General features: G+C 36.9%; 1 protein-coding gene across 1 annotated transcript; it reads right to left on the bottom strand.

Annotated features, from left to right (window-relative positions):
* Nucleotides 1–1588: 1588 nt before the first annotated feature.
* Nucleotides 1589–7340, bottom strand: LOC129270042 (dexamethasone-induced Ras-related protein 1-like). The gene has a single exon (XM_054907461.2). The coding sequence runs from the start codon at nucleotides 5971–5973 to the stop codon at nucleotides 5257–5259; it is 717 nt and encodes a 238-aa protein (XP_054763436.1). The 5' UTR covers nucleotides 5974–7340; the 3' UTR covers nucleotides 1589–5256.
* Nucleotides 7341–21697: the final 14357 nt, after the last annotated feature.

Below are 21697 nucleotides of genomic sequence, written 5' to 3'. Positions count from 1 at the left end.
ATGTCTAAGATGCATCAATAAACCCAACAATTACCTTTATCTTTGACCATATTATTTATGTTTCAAAGCAATATTTGCAAAAAATGAAAATCATAAATTTCTGTCAGACTTCAAATTATTTTTTTTTGTATATCTTAGAATAATGCCTGGAATTTATTAATATACCTACATAATATTCACAAAAAGCCACAGAATTATTAAATATATTGTTTTTATATTTCATTGTCGTTGTCTTGATTATTAGTTTTATTCGCCGTTTTCAACGCGTTTTTTTTTTTTATTATGGTATTTCATATTTTATAATCTAATAACAACATATGTTAGATTTCGCCATGATTGATGTACATGTTAATATTGCCAGCCACTGAAATGCAATCATATTTAGTCAAATACTGACATTATATTGATGAATTAGTATATAAATAAGTTAGCTTGTATTTTGGCTGGTATGGCTGCCGTACATGTTTAACGTTCCAACAACTCGATATGCAAGAAATACAATATTCAGATCTACCAAAGATACGATATTGTAAAATCAATAAATTATCTAATTCATATTTTAACTTGTTACACCCTGTACAACAGCACATATTTATAATAATCGTTTAAGTTATCGGAATTTATCCTTTGTGCATCAATACAGCGGAGTGACGTCATACTCAACTGAGGTAGGTAAATGAATAATTAGTTGTAAAGATGAAATATTACGTATGGTGTATTTTAACGAGATACAAAGGGTCAAGTGATTTAATTATAAAAAAATAGGTTTTCGAAGTCGTCAATGAACATGCAAATTTATAATAATGCCATATGGTAGATAATCACACACTGCCGATTTCTCCTGCAACTCTTTCTGTTAGATTTTTGCCATATCATTAATGAGAATCGTTTTCCTATGTAATGATAAAAAGCCTTAATCATGTCGCTTTGGCAATTTCCTTTGGGACGATCCAGATATTTTTTATGGTGTACTCTCGTTTTATGACAGGTAATGAGGGCGAGGGAACGAGTGGGTCGAAATCAAAATCTTTCCATCTCATAATAATGAATACATTATGTAATATGTTCGACATGTACAATAGGCCTACAAATCCGCAAATTAAGCACACACAAAAATTCGATGGAAAATTGAATGATGAAGATACGTCCATCACAATGATTGGTGAAAAAAACATTAATTCTGTTGCCAAAAACTAATAACAAAAGTAATGTGGGGTGGTGTTCTCTAGTATGCCCCCAACCACCCACACGCACACACACATCACCGCGGTGAATATGATTTTTCCTTACCATTTTATCAGTGACGTGTGGCGACCTGTATCATGATAATCGTGCACACTTAAAATGTTGGGCAACATACTGTCCACTGTGTTGGGTAATGTATGTTGGTTGATATATATATATATATATATGTATATATATATATATATATATATATTATATTGGGCAATTATTATCCAATGAGCAAATTTATTACCCAATTATTAGTTTTTATCGCCCAATTTGGACAGATTTTAACTAGTGGTTGTGTGGACTGTAATTTGCCCAGTGATGGTTAAAAATTCGACCTTTTTTGCCCAACTGTTTTAAGAGTGTAATATTGCTGCCGTGGACTACAATGTACACGGTATTTGGACTTATCCTCATAGCAATTCTGACTATTTATTGGTGATATAATCCCCTTTTTTCCATATAAACGAAACTGTCCAATTAGCACGGATATAAGACTGACCAAATCAATGGCGCTGATAGCCTAAAGCATTTTAATCCAACTAATTGGTATTGGATTTGCACGATCTGGACAGCCCATCCTTTCCAAATCACTCTACAAAAACATCTAGAGGGTCGAATATCATAGTACATGATATTTTTTAATAGACGATTACCCTGGGCGGGTAAATGTTATTGTAGGGGAGAGTGCGATTGGAGTAACAATAATAAATGTCTGAAACGGCCTGAGAGACAATATCATATAACACAGACTAATCAATCCATATAGTTCAAGGAATACGAACTGCACATGATGTTCGAGGAAGACTGCCGAACATTATTTCGAAGGTTGATTTTGAGGTTTTCGTCTTCTTACAATTATAATTTCGGTCTAGGTGTAGGCCTATTGATCAAATCTTCCAAAAAGTTGGAAAAAAACATTTTTTATACAATCTTTCAAGGCTGTACTTTGTTTGCATTCCCAAGTATTTGCCTCTTCGGACATGACGAATGCAAAACAGAGGATATGATATAGAGTGTACATGTGGCACTCTTTTTGCTCTGCGAATCGCTAGCCAAGTTAAGAATTTAATTTATTTTATTCGCGGAAAAAGAATAATTAACTTGAAAGACGAAGCACGTCACACAACCAACAATGGTTTATAGGTCTATATCCAGACATGAAATTGGAACTTCGGACCCGGAAAAAGTCGACCCTGCTGCAGAGAAAATAGGGTTGCACAGTGTCTCCACGTGACAGACAATGTTACAATGTGATTCACGCTGTGAAATGCTCAGAATTAAAAGTGTGAAGATGATATCAGTGTGTGAAACACAGTATTAACACACTGTGGGAGACTGAGCTATTTCCAACAGGGAATGCCAAGGGATCTTAAGAAGGACTTTTCGTAGTAAAAAAAAATGGACGTATAATAGTAATAATATTTAACATGGCTTCACTTCGGTCTGTATATTCACTTTAATCGCACCTCGGTGTATCCAGTGATAACGGCAACGCCAATTCGGCATTTCCAAGACAAAAACGAGCAAATAAACAAACAAACGCCATAACCCACACCGGGGACTATTGACACCACCTGTGCACTACGGAGCTTAGAATATACATCAAATTTAAACATCAGAAGCTCCTTTTGGATAAGATATTCGTATGCAGCTCATACAATGGGTGATATCTTTGTGGGAAACTTAGCACGTGTACGAAACAACCAAAAGATAATTATAAGACGATGTTGTATAGGTGAAACAGTACAAGTGTCGGTACGTACCGGCAAGTGCCTTCTATAGTTCAGCGTATATTGGTGTAAACGCATGTGTACTAGGATTAGTTTTAATACCCAAATTGTTTGTCGAAAAGATAGAAAAGGAAACTGCATTATAATTATTTGGATATATCTCTGAACAAGTGAACAACTGGTTGTTAACAGGAAGGATAGCCTAAAGATCCAGATGCATCTTTGACCCCTTTTGGTTGACAAGTGATATAGGCGATTATCATGACCGCGTTCATACTTCTTATACCATGGTAGCCCAACTTTTCAGCGATGGGGATTAGTGTTAATAATCCTTAGATTATAAAGTTCAATTGTTTACTTACAATCAAATCATCTCTTTATATTTTATATATTATTATGTCGATAATGACGGCAAATATATAAATTACCTCAAAGTTAAATACTATGACATGGGCACTTAAAACTATCACACAGATAGTTGAAAGGTTATACTTAAAATTATCCCACAGAGCGCTATGAAATGTTCCGAAGTTCTCATACACCCCATAGCTATAAGCTAAGTACTGGTGGGTTTGAATATTGACTTTAAATGGAAATGCTATGTAGGCTTATCTTACATATAACTTTGCACTGCGATCATGGTGATGAAATAAAGAATTTACAATTCTTTGGTCGGTATAACCATGGAATGTAATTGGTCCAACCACCGTATGTCTTTGGTCCAAAATTCATCAACATCTATTCATATTGATACATTGGAAATGTTATTGAGTTCACGGACTGATCAATAAGCTTTAGCTTCAAGAAGTGGTCATACATGGCATGTATGCATAGCTTATAGGCTAAAGCCATATAATGTACCTTCAGGCTACAACACGCTGCTTCTAAGTTTTAAGTATACATACAAATGTTTATTCCCAAAAAAGGTCCAGATTTACACGGCACTGCATTTAATTTGTGATCACTCTTATACCATATTATGGTTTCGTATGTCATGCGAGTGAATAAGGTAGCTACTAGCGCCACAGGCATAATAATGTTTAAATGCATAAATTAATAATACCTCGCATTTTGTTCAGGGATGATATAATTGCAACAACACGTGTTACTCAATCAACATTATCGAAGAGAAATGCAAAGTACGTTACAGGTTCTATTATTGTTTGGCATCGAAATTAGAACAGACGCCTGAAGCGAGAACATCATACCTCGAACCAATAGTGTGTTTACCTCAGCATGGTTGGAATACACTTGTTATGTGCAGTGACGAACCTAATTTAATTTGCACAGGTACTTAACGATACTAAAATCCGTATGGGGGTGTTTCAATCTACATAAACCTGTTAAAAGGGATTAGATCTCTGGCGAAAATTACCTTCATAAGTAATAAATTGATTTCTTCATAACAACCCACGTTATCTTGAGACTATTTTTTATACAGTGTATTTTCTCTAGATTTTATACACAGTTTGGAATTGTTTCGCGTACTCCGTAGTGTTATTCCATGATCTTGTTTCGACACGCACTCTTCACGCAACATTTTATTAAGCCAGGTTGATTGAATATTTGTTGTTTTTTGTTTTTAATCATTTTATTGTTGTACATTTGGATGTCCCATATTTCAATCTAGTTTCTCACAAGAATCATGGTTAAATTGATTCTTTAACACACCTCGCGAGTAGTGTTTATTGACATCTTGTTACCCCCGTACAATAACAAAACCTCCAAATTATCATCTATGACAATAACAGTCAAATTTCATCACACCTTCAAAAGCAGAAATAACAAGATAAGAATACAATAGAATTTTCACACAATAGTTCATTACCCGTCCATACCAAATGTCTGTATCTTAATTTTCGAGAACGACAGACAATTCGCTGAAATAAAATGATGAGAATAATTGCACGGCCCTCGGGTAAACATTGCCTGATACATAAAAGGCTTCCTTAAGCAGTGATTACATCGAATTATCTCCTTGTTTCCAAGCAGAGCAGAAGCTAACAGACAAAGATGTTGATTGAATTGAATGTTTTATCATACGTATTCATCTCTAAGTATGCAGCAAATAGCGGAAGAACTGACATGCATGACGAATGCCCGTTTAAACCAAAGAACAAGACATTTTCAATTCACCGAGACAGAACGCGTCACTGCATCCATGTAGAAAAGAAAAACTAGATGAAGCTTTATGTTCCCCAAAGAACAGACGCATCCATCTCATGTGTTCACACTCCTGAATCACACTTGAAATAATTAATACCAATCTACAAAATTATAATCACATAATGAACTAACAGATGACACAGTCGTTTTTATTTGGGTCCGTTGCTTTCATTTTCGGTCTTGCAGATCTTCGAATCAAGCTCCGACTTCGGGACATTTCCTTATCGCTTTCTCTAAAGCTTCTTCTCTCCCCGCGCTGCCTTGACTTGTAACCATATTCACTCATTCTCCGTTTCAACACCGGGCTCAACTCTCGGGCGATTGGAATCTTCGCCATCTGCAGAAGCTTTTGAAAGATATCCAGTATTAGAGAATTTTCCTTTGCTGACGCTTCAACGTGCGCGCAGTGCCAATTATTTTGCGCCAAAGTCACGCGTGCATCGTCGATATCAACCCGACGTTGGAGCTCGAGATCGGATTTATTCCCTACAACCACAATTGGTATGTCTCCGAAGTTTGTCCTCTGTTCTTGGATCTGATTATATATCTGTTTAACGTTCTCAAACGACGCCGAATCATCAATAGAATAAACCAAGACAAAGGCATGAGCCGTAGAGATTGATAATCGCCTCATCGCCGGAAATTGCAATGTTCCTGACGTATCAAGAATATCTACTTTAATACTATGTCCATTGATGTGATATTCCCGACAATGTAGATCCTCTACCGTCTCTTTATACTTCTCCTCAAATTTATTATTGATAAATTGTTGAATTATTGCGGTTTTGCCTACTTTACCTGACCCCATCACTACCAAACGGTAGTGCTCCTCTCCGTCAGACATGATTCAATGTGCTGGTTGCAAAAAGACCAAGTCTTTTCACGGCGTTGTAAACTAAACAATTATACCAACAAGGCTATATCAAAAATCTTGAAAGGGTTAGTCCATGTCGGAAGCGCTAACACTGAATGATTTGAAGAAAACGCTTCCCATCAATTCATTGATCCGAATATGTAATCTAGAGTAGATCGGAACGTCCTAACCTCTCAGTGTCGTAGGCATTGACGGGTTCTTCTTTTCCTCCTTCGTCGCAAAACCCATTCAAAAATCAGTCGAAGTTATATTCCTTGTAAATCGAAACCACGCTCATTTTCCCCCTTTAAATCGAAGACGCCTTAGAGTTGCCCGTGGGTGATGGATAATGTTTGCGCTATTTCAGAATCGTATAAATTACCCTCTAGAAATGACGCACATTTTCCGGTCTAAATGTAAAACGTGATGCAGGAGGCGTGTAGCCACACTTTGAATAAGCTTTCAGGTAATCTGTTATCAGGGCATTCACATATGAACAGTGGCCTCTAAAGGTTCAATCTTATGAATATTCCATTCGTTCTAAAAATATTTCCAGTGCTAAAAATATTGCATGGATAGCATCAGTAGAGATGGAAAATGAAAACAAATGGCATTTAAAATTTCCAAATCAGGCAGAGAACATCATTGGAGTCGTGGGTATTGTTCATGATTGTAACTTCGCTAACCGCAAAAACCGCTTGTGTCACTGCCGTATAGCAATATATTGGTTAGGTTGGTCGGTCGATTCTAAATATACTTTAAGTTTCCTCGCTGATCCTTGCTTTACATAAGGCGAATTGCACTTTAGCCCAATGAAACCTCATATGTAGTGTTTGAAACTTCGAACCGTCTTTCCTGTGACCTTTCACTTCTTGTCTCTTGCAATTGCCAAATAATCGAGCAACATGTTAACTGTTCATTGACATTGTTGGGAATGTAAAGATAGCCCGAGGCCTCACATGTTCCAAAACAGTGCACAATATTCCGCGATTCTCTGTCCTCGAAATTAGCCACTCATCCGGAAAGGTGATGGAGATGAACAGCCCGTTTCTTCTCGGCTGTGAGTTATATTATTGGAGAATAGTCAATTTATGACCCAAAACTTTCGCTCAGAGAGAGTTTGGAATATCGAAGGGACCCTCAAGTGCTATTTGTCAGTGTACCGTGAATACGTTATAACATTTCCACAGAGCTTTAAAGTTACAAAAACAAGGAAGACAAATTGCCTCGTCCTCGGCAAAGCGATTAATTCCAAGTATCCGGTCGAGGAAAAATAAAACTCATATAGCGGGAGGAACACCGGTGAGCAAACGACTATTCAATATCAGGGTTAGAAACCCAAGTGGTGCATAACTGAGGAGAGCCTTCCACTAGAATGAAGACAGACGAGTTGCATCAGTTGCGCACACGCGGCGCACTCCGATGGGAATACGAGAGACGGGTGCATGCCGATCAAATTAATGTCTTCGCTCTCACTAGCACACAAACAACAAAGACTATGCCAACATGCGCGCAAGCTTGTCGTCGAGGGCGTCATGGCGAAAAAACACCCGCTTCTGATCTTGACGTTAATTTAAGGAATTAGCAAGGGATTGGGAAAGTGGCTTGTGTCATGAAATCGAGAGGCTGGGAGGAGTGAGCCGAAGGACAAAGTAGATCAAGGAGGATGGACGAGATTATTAGAAAGGGGAATAGAAGGGCTTTTAAATTCATTTAGGTTGGAAGTTAGGTGATAATCATAATTCCAGGCATGTCACCTCACACGTCCTTTGAATTTTCATGTCCACATTCGCATTGAGAAGGGGATATAGCCAATGATGAGTTTTTGTTGGCTTTCAGTCGGAACATGCATAACAAAAGATGATGATAACAAACAGCTATAACAAAGTCTATGGTGTTTGCAATTATTACAAATGATGCTAATGGTGTGACGTTTTACATATGTATAATTGGGAAAAGGGCTATTGTGAAAAGAAAGGGGTTAAAAAAAGAAGAAAAATGGAAATAAAGACTTTAAAGGATAAGAATATAGTAGGAATAGAGTCCAGCATATCGTGTTTGTTAACTTTCTGGCGAAGTTGTCAACAGCACCTGGGATTCGTTATTTTTATATGATATATAATATGTGTGTGAATTCTTGTGTGAGCGAGGGTGTGTGTGTGTGTGTGTGCATCAGTCTTCCGTGCCTATTGATAGTATATTCCAGGAGATGTATTGTACCAACAAACACACGAAGAATAAGAGTAAATCATTTCTTTATTAAATTTTACTGTAAAACGGTTTAGGTGTGAAGGTGAGTTGATGTATTGGTGCGCACGCGTGTGGGTGGATGAGGCGGGATAAGGTGTGCGTGACGGCGTGCGTGCAGGTAAACCGCCCAACTTGCTTATTTTGAAATTCTAGTGAACTATAAACATTTTTTATATGCTGTAATATTTTTTCACCCTAACAATGGAACAAAAAGCTAACATGGGAGCACATTTTTGGTTACAGCATACACCTATTGCTCCAATTTTGCACTCGCAGTTTCATTCCCATTGTATTCTCTTCTCAGAAATCAACCTTATCTTCAACATTTCAAGATGCATTTAAACGAGTGTGTAGTATGGGTGAACTCATAAACAAGATTAGCATATATTGGTCTGTATCATGTCCTAATCTCGTCAAGCAGATGAGCTTTCATTCGCATCAAATGAGCTTACTCCGCGCTGGAACATGGACTCTCTAAATTCAATCCTCTTTTGACAGGAGTGCTACCTCTGTAAACATTTTAGAAGCAATGATTTTGTATTTTCCATGTAGTTATGTAATCATAAACATCACATAACCCACATTATTTGTTTGTTTATTTGATTGTTTGTTTCATTTTATCATTTTTTGCTTCGGAAGGCATAAAAACCCAATATCATTAACGACTTTCATATCAATAATGCAATGGCATGGTTAGGTATAGCTTATTTAAATGTGTCACTAGAAGAAGAAAAAGGCATGCAGCTTTGGCTGAAAAAAAAACATAATGATAAAAAGTCTGTAGCAAGAAAAATAAACCACATAAAAATGTGTTTAATACATTCGAATTATACATTCGGTATTAAAGATGCAAAAGTCTCTGGTTATCATGCTTCCGATTTGTGGTTAATATAGTTGACGATTCTTGAGAATTAGGCAAATATCGAGAAAGGACAATGGCCTGAACATTATAAGGGAAACCTTACTGCCAGGAAGAGAGAAAGACTTGGGTCTGTTAGCATAAACCGAAGAGGCAAACAAACCTGAGATAAAACAACCAATCAAGCGGAAAGTTTTAATCTATTAAGGCCATTTTATAAGCGATGGGGAATGTTCTTTCATTTAGAGTATGGAGTGACTTTTACCTCTACTTAAAGTAAGGGATTAACTATTGCTCTTCGTTATCCCTTATTCGTTTTATAAGCTCAAATGATACATAATACGCACTATCAGATAATTTTCACTTTCTCAGTCATTTAACAATAACTTATATTCTATTCGTTTGTTTGCTGTTTTTGTTTACTGTTTGACAAGTACCCTTGTTACCAACATAAGCCTTATTAAAAAATATCCAAGTAAATAGCAAAGCACATATTATTCAAAATATAATTGTTCAAAATATATTTCTAGAAGAATAAGTCATGAATATTTTGATCATAATAATGACGATAATAATAACTATAAAAATAACTATAATATAATATAAATAAAATGACGAAGAAAGAGAACAGTATAAAGATAATAAAACTCACACTAATGATGTGTGTAATGATAATGGCGCTACTATAGTCATGATAACTAAAATAACAATGGCACCAATACTAATAGAATGGTAATTAAAATCAGTGTTAACATCAATAGCATTCTTATCAACGATAATAACATTCTTATCAACGATAATAATGAGTTACCCCAAGTTAACAATATTGTTACCACAATTTATCCTTTTTTTTCTGCATGAGATTATAAAAGTCATATTACTATCTACGTAAGATGTGAAAACATTTTTATAACATTGTGGTTTTCCTACAGTACATCTCAACCCATTTTATTTTTTACATGTATATATTGATCAGTATCACGCGTACAATATTATTGGCATCATCAGTATTTCTTTCATTGCTGAAGTTTTATCTATGAGTTGATTTCGAAGGAAAATAACATGAAAGAGTGTCTTTCTTTTCATCTATAAGTTGACTATAAGGGGGGGAAACAAGAGAGAATGTCTTAACAAGTTTGAAATTTGCCTATTTCCTTTGGAAACAGCGATTTTGTCAGTTCCGTGTCGGTACCAATACTAAATTTGTCTGTAGGAGTTGGTGTGCTTATTCCAAATGATTTTATTTTCTTCTCAGAATTGACTTGATTGTGAAAAAAAAAGGAGACAACATAATGCGTTTTTCGTATTTTGTTTTTCTTCTAATATGAATCTTGTATGATTTTGGAGCTCCACATAAAATGTCAACAAGGAGTTGTCGTAACTGTAACGTTGACTCATAAACTCTAGTAATAAAATCTAATAACATGTTAGATATAAATATGTGAACCACTTTAAGTGAAAATCGATGTGATTCTTCATGGATGCAACCATTAAAATCTATTGTTTGTTATTATTGCTTTTAATATTTAGAGCATGAAACATAATTCTTCAAGCCATTGGGTAATGCTAGATATGCAACCTTCGGTGAACGGCAGTTTGTCTCAATTAAGATGTCAGTCACTGCGCTCCTATTGCAGTTGAAGTAACTGAAAGCAACTAATTCGCACTTCTTCATGAAATCATATCCACGGATGAAACACTTCACTCCACCGCATGGAAGTATTGGTGAGGAAGTGGAGATATAAATTACTGACACCCGATTGGACTGGCTTATATCCCCCGCTACAAGAGCTAGCTGATGCAATATGTGATGATGTTCGAGAACATTATATATACTTTTGTTGCTACTCTTATTTTGTTTTCAAAAATGCCTAGCTTCTTGGTATAGCTAATAAACAGGATGCGCGAAGGCCACTTATCTTGTGTGTGCCATTTAATTTTCAAAAACAAAATTTGGCAATGATGAATCGATATCATATTCAAGAGGAGGAAAGAAACGCCTTTCTCAGGCATTAGTATACTGATACTTGATCATCACTTTATTAAATGTGAGATACATGCTATAAATGAAGAGTTTGGTCGCAAAAGGGGTTAGGTCCACTTTGGACCATTCCGAGAAAAATCAAGTTATTTATTCTCACTTATTGCAATATACTTATGAGAAACTATAAAATTGTCATGATGTACTACCCTATCATGTAAACATAAAATTGGGTATAAAAGAAATCTACCTGTGTTCATACTTTTGGCAATATTCTTTTCCGAAAAACAAATTATGGACCTACCTCTTTTAAAAAAAAAACGATTTTTCTTTGCCATTTTGGTTCACTTTTTAATGGGAATTTCGACTTTTCTTTGGTATCATCTTATAGAGCTACTAAAAATCTATACATTGAGACAAAAAAAATCAAATTTGATGAAAAGTTTACCTTACCCCTTTTGGAACTGAGCTCTTCAAATATTATATAGCCAAATGCTATATAATTTATGCAAAGATTGATGACAGTTTATGCTGCGGTCACAAATACCCTTACAAACACCATACGTACGATTTTATACCATTTATTGATATGTATAAAACAAATGTATGGTGTTCGTAAAGTTATTTGCGACCGTAAAATTTGTTTACTTAAATCTATTAGGACATGTGTTATGCCCTGATATTTACCCATCACTACACTCTAAAAAAAGATACCCAATATTTGGTAAATTTTACGCAATGTTGCGTTGAAATAGCCCAATATGGGATAAAAATACCCAGCAAACATGCATGTTCCCTTTTTACTCAACATTGGGTAAAATTTTACTCAGTGTTTTTAGAGTGTATGATCAAATTTGCATGTCCACTTCTCAGACAATATTAGATTATCGTTTTAATCATCATCAAAGAGAGTAGGGATTATTTGGGACAAAAAGTTAATATATAACTGCATACGCACATGAACAGATGCAATATCATTTGCAATTAACGGGCTTTATTTTGTATATTCCATACTCAAGCACCATAAAGCGATTTCCCAATGGCGTCTGTTGAAAATCGTGTAATAGTTCATTATATTGCCTTTCCCATCATTCATTCGTTTCTACTAATATCTAATTCATAACTATCAAGTCGATTAATCCATTAGGTAGTGTGAGTCACCGAACTAATCATATTGTCTGCACAATAAGTTCGATTACCTTCCTCTGGTAGGGGGAAATGGTTACAATTGAGCGTGAAGATTGTCATTTATAATTTACTTTGATGATAACAAGTTCTCCTCTCTCCTGCGCAAGAAAATAACCCCTGTGAATTATTAGCCTACTTCGGATTTAGTCACGTGATGCTCCGTTCAACTTCGAGGTGCAATATTAGTGTATAGACTGAAGGTCGACAAAGGTGTCACTGTAAAGGAGTAAAATGTCCCGTGAATGATAATTAGTGACGAAATCAATTTCGGATACTCACCAGCCGTTCCCCGTCCATTGTACTCACCCCCCCCCCCCATCTCCCCCCTCTCTCTTTCTCTATCCCTGCAATTTTTCCAAGTTTATACTCTCCTCTATTTCTCTTCGCCAGGTAAGGCTATCTGAGTGTGTCTAATGCTCACGCACATTAATGAATACTTTATTACGTGGAAACACAATTGAAAACATAATGAAACTGTTCAAGGCCGTTACTTTTTGCAAAAACCATGATGCCGCTAATTCAATATTAATAACCACGAATTATTAAAAAGGGCGGCTGATCATAACGCCTATCACCTATATGCTTTCCTTTCACAAAGGACCCAAATACCGAATAATCCAGTCAATATATATACAATCCAATCAATATAAATATTAACATCAATATGACGCCTGCATTCCTGAACTCAAAGCTACTTGTTTCTATCTCCCGAATACCATTATATTCAACATGTTCTTATGATTTCTTTTCATGAATTCGTTTGGATTATTAAATCTAAATTTATTTTTATTTATTTCATATTACAATGTCATTCATTATCCTCCATAAATCATAATAAAAGGTAAAGTGTCGATAACAATCAGCAATTGAGCCCAAATTATTAATAATTATTAGTATCATGTACAAGGATGGAGCTATGATATTTTGGTAAGGGGGGGGCGATAGAGAGGTGAGTAATTTTTTTCCTCTCAATTGAATTAGAAACATATATAATTACACTACTAACACCTCTTTTGTAAAAGTTTATTCCTTTCTCCTTCCTTTATTTTTTTTCTTTTCTCATATGTTCATTGTTATATTACGTGAGCAATAAGTGGGGCGGACGTGCCCCGACCCCCTGGTGCTGCCCTGCGTATTGTCACCGGAGTTTGGCACCCTTAATCAAAAATATTATGATATTGCGCCTCCTTCGTGTATATAGTATGCTCCAATACCGTTGGGTCATTAAGTTTAATTTCTTCATTTCTGTGATAATTGATGGCCAATCGAGGAGTAAACGGAACGAAACGGAATTGTCAAATGGCCTCCATAGGAGGGGAGGGGTCGGAGAGGTCAGCTGCAGTATACCTCGGGGGAAATCACAGGGTGGACGTTGTTACAGAAAGCAACCCCGGTAATTACATAGCCTTCACCGCTTTTCCCGCCAATGACATTAAAAACAGATCCAGAATCGATCCATGTATACTGTAAAAAACAAAAGCACATTACCTTGATCCACTTGGTGTAAACTATTAGTTTAGCGCTCTACATGTGCCCCGTCCAATGGTAACTTCTTTTAAATCATTTATTCTGATCTGTTGAGCAGTGTTACCATGGTAGTTATCATTGGATATCAAAGATAATATATGATGCATACTTTTATGCATCTATTTATGGGAAAATCAGATTAGAAGTGGAAAAGGGGGAATATCTAACAGAATTAGATATTTCTTTTTACCATCCTTTTTATTTGACCAAAATCAGGAATGGTAGAAAGACCAAGTAGAAACTGGACCGAATGGTTATTAGCCTAAGTAGTCATTCCGTTTTTTGTTATGTTTTTTTTTACAATACGTGGATCAAAGGAGTTCAATAGCATGAATGAATATGTTTTGAGACCCAACTTCGGTAACATTCAATAAAAATATCTTTATGTATTGGCCATTAAGTTATTATGCTATTTGGAATATTTTTCCATTGAAAACATTAATTTGAAATCGCAAAGGGGTAACTGTTGCCCTGTGTTGTTGTTTTCTCATTTTTTTTCATGTTATTATCTCTTTCACTCTAAAAACAGAGAGTACAAATTTAACCAATATTGGGTAAAAAGGGAGCATGCATGTTTGCTGGGTAATTTTTTCCACAATATTGGGCAAAATGTACGTTTGAAGGGAAAATTGTAACGCAAAATTCCTTAAAATGTACAAAATATTTGGTATCTTTTTACCCAACAAACATGCATGTTCCCATTTTACCCAATATTGGGTAAACCTTTTTTAGAGTGTTGTTTTGGCATTCATATTGGGATGTAATCTCGCTTCGCACCTCGAGGCGCGGAAGCAAGATTACCGAAAGCCCGGTCCTATTTTCCTATTATTATGATGCAGATATCTGCCCGTGAGGACAACATGCATTAATTATAGACGGTTGTCTTTGATCAGAGGACCTTGCTGGAAGATAAACCATAAGGGAGAAGAAAGAATGGTGTTCTCTCCCTGGTGTATTATCATCACACGATTACTTTCAGCAAGAATGAACGCCGTAATAACGTTTGTCTGCTTCTTAATTAAACCCGCTTATCTCATTATACCTCTTATATCCTTCGAATTCGATAATAATGGTGTGTGCGTGTGTGTGCTATCGGGTGTGCGTATATAAAGGTGTGAAGGGTGTGTGTATAAAAGGCAAGACTGTTAGGGGGATCTAGTGAGTGTTTAAATGTGGGGGCGTCGGATATTTATGGCATTTTCGATACTATGAGGTATTTTGAATGAAAATCTCAAATAAATTTACCCCCCAAAAATGCATGTTTGACCGATAGTACGTCGGGGTGTATGGGTTTGTGTGTGTCTGACTAACTGTAAAGTCACTTTTTGTACTTGCTGCCTTCGTAGTTTTACTCTCCCCCCCCCCCCTCCCCCTCTCTCTCTCTCTTCTTTTCTCCCTCCACATAATTGCACGAATAATGATATTTTCGTATTTGGTGTAAAATCTTCAACAGACTATAGACGATCCATTTTTCAGGGTTTGGGCTTAGTTAATAACGGGAAGGAAACTGTCCCGTAGGCCTAACTGTCATGTTTATGGAAATGGCATGGCCGGATGGTTGTAGTCTTGTGGTAATGTTGTGATTTAAGGGGAAAAAAAGTTTGTGATGATTAGTTTCTGTGCTGTATAGTATTGAAGAGGGAGGGGGAGGGACAAACAGTGTACTGGAAGTTTTCTTGTAGAATGTGAGCTGTAATGCCGTCATCTATATAATGCGAGCACGCAAAGCGCAAGACTATCACAGTTAAGCCAGATTCTTGCAATTTCCAAGCGAGCAAAGTGAGCGAGTAAATAGATGTTTGGTTTTTGTTCAGTATTCTGTCATATAATCTTTATTTAAAATGTAAAAATAAATTGGCCTGATGTGCAATGGATCCTTGACAAGCTTGATGAAACTAACTCCTATGTTCAAAATGACAATAAGGTCTAAAAAGATTTTAGTGGTTTAAACATAATGATTTATCATTTGATATAATACACTCCGCCATCCAACGTACATTTTACTTTCATTTTTGTATAAATATTTGGAAAGGTCCACCGGCGTTTCAAAAATAGTTGATTAGACCTTTTCATTTTTCATAGATTCAACTGCATTCACTATTGTCATATATTACTAATCCTGTATTTTGGAAGTTTCCTTATTAATTGGCAATTAGCGAAGGTTTTTTTTTTTGAAATGGTAAAAGAACTTGGTCTGAATTAAAAGGTTCAGTTGATTTGATTAAAATTATTTTCCAAATAAATGCAACTAAAATCGTTGTAGACATCGTCCTCCTTTAGCTACCCTACTTATTTCAAACGGCATCCGTACTGTCCTGGATGGATGGTTGTTTACAACTATGAATATTATTACCTGAAGAAAAACAAAATAATAATCCCACATTAGCTTACACAGAATGAAGTCCTATTTCTGAAGTTTAATGAGAAATATCAAATATTGGAGAAGCAAACCTATATGTAGGCCTAAGAGATTTAAGATGACAAAAAATGGTAATTTGATTTTGATGCCGGGTATTATGTAAAGTATGGTTTGATGCTGACGATAACAAGAAGATCGAACTCGATTATTTGACCTAATTAACATGATATCGCTATTATCAAAACAAACTGAGAGAAATATACGAGATGCTGAAATCGAGTAATGCGAAACGTGAGGGAGAGAAGGAGGGCATGGGGATGTGGTAGGGCCGAGAGAGAAAGGGGGATGACACACACAGATAGCCAGAGAGTCGGGTAGAAATAGGAGAAGGTAAGGTGAAACATAGAACCCCTCCCCCTTTTACAGCGATCTCCCTACCTCTGCCTTTGACACACCCACACATACACAACGTCATCACCATCTCAAACAGATATCTATCTTCAAAAGACTCGCGCACTTAAGCACACCCACTCACATGCACACACATCTTTGCAAAGAACTGTGGTATGGTGTAGTACCTTCAATGCCAACATTGTGGGCACTGCATACTATGTTTTTTTTTTAATGTACAGAGTTGTCATGGAATAAACGAAAAAAAATCAGCGCTCTCTATTTGCCACACTAATTTGCAAGAATAAAATGAAGACCAGGGTCCCGTAACACAAAGGATAGCAATTAATCGTACGCTTGATTTTTACGATTGATTGTAGATTGTAGTCAATGCAATCAATCGTAGAAAATGTTCTACGATCATTGCTAACCTTTGTGTTACGGGCCCCCTGGCCCAGAGCAACTGTTAAAAACGCATGTAGCGTGAACGGGTCGCCACACTCAAGAGTAATTTCACTGTCTTCCACAGCAGGTCTGCTCCATCTGACTTGAAGAGATACAGATTGGTTTGCCTTGACCGTAACACGACTCGCTGACCATCAAGAGTATTCTAAACTGAATTAAAGGAATTGGATAATCTGAAGAATCGATGAATATTTGAAAGACAACTGGATCATGTGACCAACGAGCTAAGATAATTGTGAAATTGTGATGCCGGGTTGTCTTGGAGTGGTCTCCTCTTGGTGGCAAAGTTCATTGAAATTAATGAAGTTCGGTTGAAAGGTGCAATGTTTTGTAATAGCGATTATCTGGGTGGGTTAAGGTTGTTATGCATCTCAAATTGTCTTTGATAATGCTTTAAGTCTGACCTGAATAGTAGTGACAGATCAACAGCTCGAAGATCGGAAACCTTGTCGGTGACATAGAGGTGATACAAAAATATAACTAGTTTCCGGTATAGTTACATTCGTAAAGAAGGTAAAAAGAAATTATAAAGACAGTAAGCTTTATGGCCTAATAACAAGTCGGCAGAAATAGTAGACGATGATATGCTAACTTGGCAAGGGTATCCTGAAAACGGTCTATTTCCTTTTTTGTTGTTCTCAATCTTCACTTTATTCTTATTACTGTCATTATTTTGATTGTCTGTTCTCTCGTTCAATTTCATTTGATCCTGTATACAACAGGTTTATTAGAATGAGGATGGTACACTCTAAAAAAATCCCGGGTCAGATGAGTAAGTCAAATGGGTTCATTTAGCAAAACAGCTCAGTGAGCACATTCCGTTCCGGGTATAAAAAAAATACCCGGAATAATAAGATCCGATGTGATAAAGAAATACCAAGATCTAACCTAGATGTGAACTTGTCGGACTGTATACCAGGTGGTGTTTGACCTTGAACACGGGGATTTTTATTGATTGTGCATTAAGCTCTTCCCCTTATCGTTCGCAAACTTTTGTTGGTCACCGTGGCACATTTTTTGCCGATTTGAAAGTTGAGATAACAAAATTCTGCCTATCAAATGACTTGCCTTTCTCACCTCGCTCTCCGAATGTCCTCCTAGACCTTGGGTCTAGTATCCGTATAGGCGTCAGATTCATCAAAAAGAGAATCCTCATTGAAACTTATCTATCATAACCAATGTGTCGTTAATCTTCTATCTTTCTCTCCATCTCGTCCACTAACCCCCACCCCTCCCCCTTCTATCTCTCTCGCCCTCTTGTCCACCCCCCCCCCTTCTCTCTCTCTCTCTCTCTCTTCTACCTCTTCCTCTATCACCATTCTACATATTGTAATTCAGGATGCTATCATGTATTTAAAGATACACACTTCAAATACTGTGCGGCGTGGAGAGGCATCCTCCTATTACAATGGATGAGACGAAGTGTCGAAGGAAGCGACAAAGGTGGTGGTCGAATATGAGAATAATGATCAGGGGATCGAACGGGACACATCGATCCGACTCCTGGGCAAATGTTTGGCAGACGGCGCGCGGGATAATACCGCATTATTTGCTTCTCTCTCACAGGTTTCTCTGTATCAATAGTGGGGACTCTTTTGGGAGCTTCACCTGACATTGTGACCGAGAATGAATCCTAAGCAGTGCGGCCATGCCCGAGTTACACCAACGAAACCCACTGCAAACCAGCCGATGGGATGGCATTGGATAGAATGATTTGGTCAGTCTCGGGTAGGTTTCGCCAATGTGACCGAATCATCAAGCAAAAGACATTATATACCATTTTTTTTTTAGCGAAATCTTACCATCAAATATTAAACTTGGCAAGCTGTGAAACCTTGCTCATGTTCATGATTTTCTGATTTTGGATTATCTTTTAATCCCACCTTTTAGTAGAGTTTTATATACGGTAATTACAGAAAATCAATAGTTATCATCTCAGGAGGGCGACACACCTATTTCTTTATGTAATGCAATATATTATATTATGACATTTGTTGATGATTTGAGAATATGAATACGGCGACGCTACTCGATTATTTATCAAATCTCTAAATACACCCGTATACCTGTTTTTGTATCTTTGTTGTGTCTAGACTAATCCTTACTATGCCCGTTTTGATGAATAGATTATATACCGCAATTACAAGTCTATTTTTTTTAAACCTCGACATGTCGAAATGACGATATGATAGGGATGTACATGTATGACCATCGTTGCAAGGTAACAAAAAAAAAGGGGGGTACGTAAATTTTGTGCTGGAATTCACTTGTGGGGTCGTATATCCAAAAATTGTCATGGCTTTAATTGGTAAATGAGATTCATGGGGCCTAGGAGACTTAAGACAGAGGTACATGCAGTGGTATAAAACGCTCACATATAGGAGAATGAGTGCGAGTTATAAGAGAATGGCGAAATGGATAAATGGAGAGAGAATAGGAGAAAGGGGAGAGTGTGCGTCTGTCAATAAAACATGAATTCGTGCTCACGACATCCTCTGGGTATATGACGACGGTCCGGATGTAAATACTGAGAAATATGACGTTTTCATCATGACTTCAGATCAATGTAACCCGAAGCGAAAGTGTCAGTCTGCAAACCGGAGAAATTCTGAAAATAAATAAAGTTCTATAGATGATGACCAAACTGAAATGGAATAAGTTCTGTCAAAGAAAAATGCTAGTTGTGGTAACGATTTCAAAATAGGTTCGTATAGAATCAAATGAATTGACCACCAGAGTGTTTGTGTGCGCCGAAGGACTTTGGAGGTTAATGTGTAATTGCTGAGAAATTAGATAAATAAAGCAAGATATTGAGATGTTGAGTCTTTTTGGCAAGCAATAATAATTTTTTACCTTTACATGTATCTTTTAAATTACAATCGGATATCAATACCATCTTGTGATTTCCTTTATTACTGTGATATGACATAATGTCTTTTATTTAAATGATAATGTTTATCACGTCAGGGCGAGTTTATAAGGCGCCACACGTGGCATTGTATGTCTATGGGTTTTATATCATTAAAGAAGGACTAGAATATAATTTCTTTGCTTGTTTTATCTCTTCACTTAAGCAAAATTAACAAATGAACGTCGAATAACGTACAAACAACGATAAATTCTACCCCGACGTTGATTTCATAATTGCTGTCGTATTCCCATAATATTATTAAACCCGTCACCATCTTTCCTAAATCAATATCACTTTTTTTGTTTCACATCTCTGAAAAAGAAAACGATGATATTTTATGTAAATTAGATTATCTTATACGCGACTTCATATCTTTTATCATGATTTTCAACACGAAAATTATTCAAAAAAATGTTTTCACAGAACGGAATTGGCCACAGTAGCCCCACTTAACTCAGGTTAATGTAATCCTCTTCACGGGGACGTGGGTTCCCCAGGGATATACCTTTTCTACCTTGCAGTTCAAATCCAACTGACAGCCGTTTCATCAAGTCACTGACCGATAATTGCAATTCTGGGGGTGGAACACTTTAGCATCCTATTGGGTAATTTACAAAACAGGTTGTCGGCTAACACAAGTCTCTCGGTCAATCTTTCACAACTTGTTGTTTTGAGTGAATGTTATAAACATAGCTAGAGATGCCACATGCAGTGGCATAGTAAGCATTGCTCAATAATAGGTCTTTCTAATACCCCCATCTCACTAGGAAGGCGATCGTGGCGACCATGGCGATCTGTGTAAATCCCGCGAATCGTAGCAGAATCTTCCTCGAATTCTATTTTTAGCCTGCGAGACGATTGCACTGCAACTTCTATGCGACCGACCTGCGCTGAAGGCGATGGTAATACGCTGAAAGTACGACGATGCCACTTTCTTGCGACGATTCGAGGCAGATGTGATGCGCTGCTTCTGCGATCAAAGCGATCATACAACGAGGCTCATACGCTAATTAGGACCTCGGTACGGTGGTGCTACGAATGAAGCGATTATGTTACGTTCATGATGGGCTCTTGAAACGATTTCAAGCAATCGGCATACTAATCGCGGCACATGACACATTTTTCAGTCGATTGCCAACCTCCGACCAACATGGATGTCCAGAATTTGGTTGGACTTATACATCCTGGCATTCTAAAAGAACATCAGTTAAAAGTTGAATGCGAGGACAGGACAAGGAGGAGGTCAAAAAGATACAGGGTCCGATCCTGGCTGTCACCTAAGTCATAATATACAATATTTTTCAAATTTCATTCAAAAGATGTCGATGAGCCTAATAGTTAATATGAGGGATGCATCCAGAATTTCATAAAAGAGCATAAAAATCCTTAATATTCTGTTTATTTTTTTCCACAAAAGTTTGTCACTCAAAAATATTTGGTAAATTCCTTTCAAATTTGCTGACAAGAAGTAGTCTACTGATGTGAGAGCACTCATAAAAAGGGAGGGGGAGGGGGGCACAACGCCAGAATCTCCCTAAAGATTGCCTTTCCCAATCAATACATTAGTGATCGAATCATTAACAAAATTTGATGTTGTCTACTGTCACTGTGGTTAGAATTCAATTTATTTTCAAAACATAATCAATTTATTCATTTCTGCAGAGGTAACCCATTTCGTCATCAAGACATGTGAGTGTCTTTTTTCTCTTTCCAGCTGGCTCAGCAGTAAGATTTTTATCCTCCTCCTGTACCCCCTCCTCTTCCTCCTCTACCTCCTCCTCCTCT

Source organism: Lytechinus pictus, chromosome 10 (assembly GCF_037042905.1).
Source record: "Lytechinus pictus isolate F3 Inbred chromosome 10, Lp3.0, whole genome shotgun sequence".
Taxonomy (NCBI): domain Eukaryota; kingdom Metazoa; phylum Echinodermata; class Echinoidea; order Temnopleuroida; family Toxopneustidae; genus Lytechinus; species Lytechinus pictus.
This window is presented reverse-complemented; position numbering and strand designations above follow the sequence as displayed.